This window comes from Nestor notabilis, unplaced genomic scaffold (assembly GCF_000696875.1).
Source record: "Nestor notabilis isolate BGI_N333 unplaced genomic scaffold, ASM69687v1 scaffold19566, whole genome shotgun sequence".
NCBI lineage: Eukaryota > Metazoa > Chordata > Aves > Psittaciformes > Psittacidae > Nestor > Nestor notabilis.
Genome location: NW_009933538.1, coordinates 1,283 through 4,156, shown reverse-complemented (window position 1 = coordinate 4,156; position 2,874 = coordinate 1,283). Strand labels below are relative to the sequence as shown.

Genomic DNA, 2,874 nt, shown 5'->3' with positions numbered 1-2,874 from the left:
TGCCGCCGGCCCCGCACAGCCTTCACCAGCCAGCAGCTCCTGGAGCTGGAGAACCAGTTCAAGCTCAACAAGTACCTGTCCAGACCCAAGCGCTTTGAGGTGGCCACATCACTGATGCTCACCGAGACGCAGGTACCTTGGTCCAGGGGGGTGGAATGTAGGACCAGCTGGCTGCCAGGGAGGGAAATGTCAAGGTCACGGACAATACTGATCCCCCTCCTTTGGCTGCCGCCAGCCTCACATCCTATTGCTCCCATCAGCACCCCTTCCAGTGTGCTCCACAGATACCTGTCTGGTGGGGTCTGGAAAAGAGCCTGGAGTTCTTTTCTTGTGAAGGGCACCCCCGAAATACTGCTCTTCTTTTTACCAGCACATCCAACTTGCGTTTCAGAGCCTTCCTATCCTTCACCGCACTGTGAGAGGGGGCTTTTTGTGGCGCTAAAATTAACATGTCCTGCTGCATGTCCTTGGCATCCTGCAGAAGTTAGGCAGGGGGAAGGGAGCAGCGCCCACGGGGACTCCTCTCCCTATGACAACCTCAGCCTCCTTGCACAGACCTGCAGCACCTCGGGATGCCCCACAACAAAGGGGATTTGGGGGGGCCTCCATGCAGGGAAGGTGAGGTGAGGGGGTGAGTGGGAGCAGGATGGAGCAAGAGAACACACTCTCCCTTTGGGGATTTCCCTCTCCAGGTGAAGATCTGGTTCCAGAACCGCCGCATGAAGTGGAAGCGGAGCCGCAAAGCCAAGGAGCAGGGGGCTCAGGTGGAAGTTGAGAAGCAACGAGGGCTCAGCAAAGCCTGCGCGAAGCTGCTGCCCGGCGAGCCCCAGGGACAAGCTACCGAAAGCCCCGAATTCATGGGGTGCAGCCCCGGTTCGGGCTTCCTGCACCGCAGCGCCACCCAGCTGAGGTACGGCCCGGACTCCTCCTGCTCGGGGGATGAGGAAGACGAGGAAGAGGATGAGGACGAAATGAGTACCACGGAGGGGAAGATCGGATCTGTATTGTGAAAGGCAGATTAAGCCAGCTGGAGAGAGGGGCTGGGCTGCAGTGTCTGGGGTGTCTTTGCTGGCAGACACAGACTGTGCCCCGGTGGGCTCCTGCCACCCTTTAACTTATGTGTGTTTGGATCCTATTTAACTCGTAATTATTTCTCTGTGTGTATCTGGGGGAGTCCCCACACCCCTCCACTATAAAGCTGTTATCCGGATGCCTGTGCTTTTCCTTAGGGGACAGGAGGCTCTACCCCACTCCTGCGCTGTGGTGCCCTGCCAGGGTCGCTGGGGAAATGGGTGGGGACAGCAGACTTGCACAGCTGGCAGCCCACAGCAGAGCTGGAGGGTCCTACATCGACCCTGGACCCTCCTTCAACTTTGCGCCTTCCCTGCAAATATGACAGTGCCGGGAGCAACACATCCCTGCATGGTGCCAGCTGCCCTTCCCCTTGTGGGCATGAAGGGCTGGGAAGAAGGATGCCCAGGATGCCAGGCAGCCTGCCCTGCCTCCTCCTGCACCTGCAGCATCCCTGGTAGGATCTGTACTTGCAGGACAAACCTAAACTGTCCTGTAAAACAGAGCTGATTATTAATTGGCTAAGGCAGTGGTGCTGTTTTCCATGCTGCAATTAGTCTGGCTGCATCTGCATGGCACTGCCCAAAATAAGTTGAGGGTGGAGCCCTCCTGGGTTTAGGGAGGTGCTCAGGCTCTTTGTGAGTACTCAGTGCTCTGTGATAAGCCCTATTTTTCCCATGATGATGTCTGAATCTCTCTGAGTCTGGTTTTGGGCTGATCATGATCATCTTGGGACCCTGCTGTCTCTCTGGGCACAAATCAACCGCTGGTAGCAGGATGACAATGGACACCCTCTGCCACCTCCCTAGAAGCACCAGGGTTAAGCCCTGACTGCCTTCAAGTGAGCAGGCTGTCCTTGTCTTCAGGATGCTGGAGGCTTCTGGCAGACGTCCCATGTTACCTGCATGAGGAGGAAAGCAAGCATCTTTTCCATCACCTCCTGCCCCAATAATGGCTTTATTGCCTGGCCGGTAGGAAGCAGCGAGACACGTCGTCTTCTCCCTGTCCTTGCCTGAGGGTGGCAGGGATGCTGCCTGCCCACGGGGCCTGCAGAGGGGTGGACCTGCAGCAGCCCCCAGGGAGTCCCTGGTCACCTCTGGCAGCCCGTCAGCAATGGATGCGGCAGGTGAGGGTTCGTGTGGGGCTGGGGCCGGGACTGCTGTGGAGCAGCACCCTGTGCAGAGGGACAGATGTGATGTTTTGGGACAGAGGGATGGACAGGGAAAGTAGATAATGGGAGAGGAGAGCATGGGAATGGGTGGATGGGTAGATGGATGAATGGATAGGAAAACACAGGACGTGTGGGGTGACAGTGACCCGCAGTGGCTGCTGGCAGCTCAGCAGCTTCCCCCTAGGTGCATGGCATCCTCGGTGCCCGAGTCCCCTGTTCCCAGACAACCCATCCCAGGGCACGGCAGGGCCCCACTGCCCACACAGGAGGTGTTTGGACCCTGGCATTGCCCAGCGGGGGAGCTCTGGTACTGGGGAGAGTGCAGCCCTTGCTCCAAAGGGGTAGATGTGAGCCAGGGTAGGGGCCAATGCGAGGAGCCTGTGATGGCTGGTGTAACATAGGACAGGAGAGGAAAAATGTAGAGAAGGGGAGGGGAAAGTCAGGGAAGAGAAGGAAAGGAGAAGGGAAGGGAGAAGTAGGAAAGGATGGTACCCAGTTCCCATTGGTAATTGCCCATGGCGGCGATAGCAGGGGAGGAAAGACCCATTGCCCCAGGGGAGCTGTGGCCCCTCAGCAGGCACATAAGACTGGGCATGGAGATGCTGACAGATGCCAGCCTATGGCTGCGAGGG

At 57.9% G+C, this 2,874-nt stretch overlaps 1 protein-coding gene across 1 annotated transcript; it reads left to right on the top strand.

Moving 5' to 3' along the window:
• On the top strand, positions 1–1,010 carry LOC104407601 (motor neuron and pancreas homeobox protein 1-like; the record flags this gene model as incomplete). The annotated part of the gene is made up of 2 exons (XM_010016926.1): positions 1–132; positions 693–1,010. Coding segments are annotated over 2 exons (450 nt in total), but the record flags the coding sequence as incomplete, so codon positions are not given.
• Positions 1,011–2,874: the final 1,864 nt, after the last annotated feature.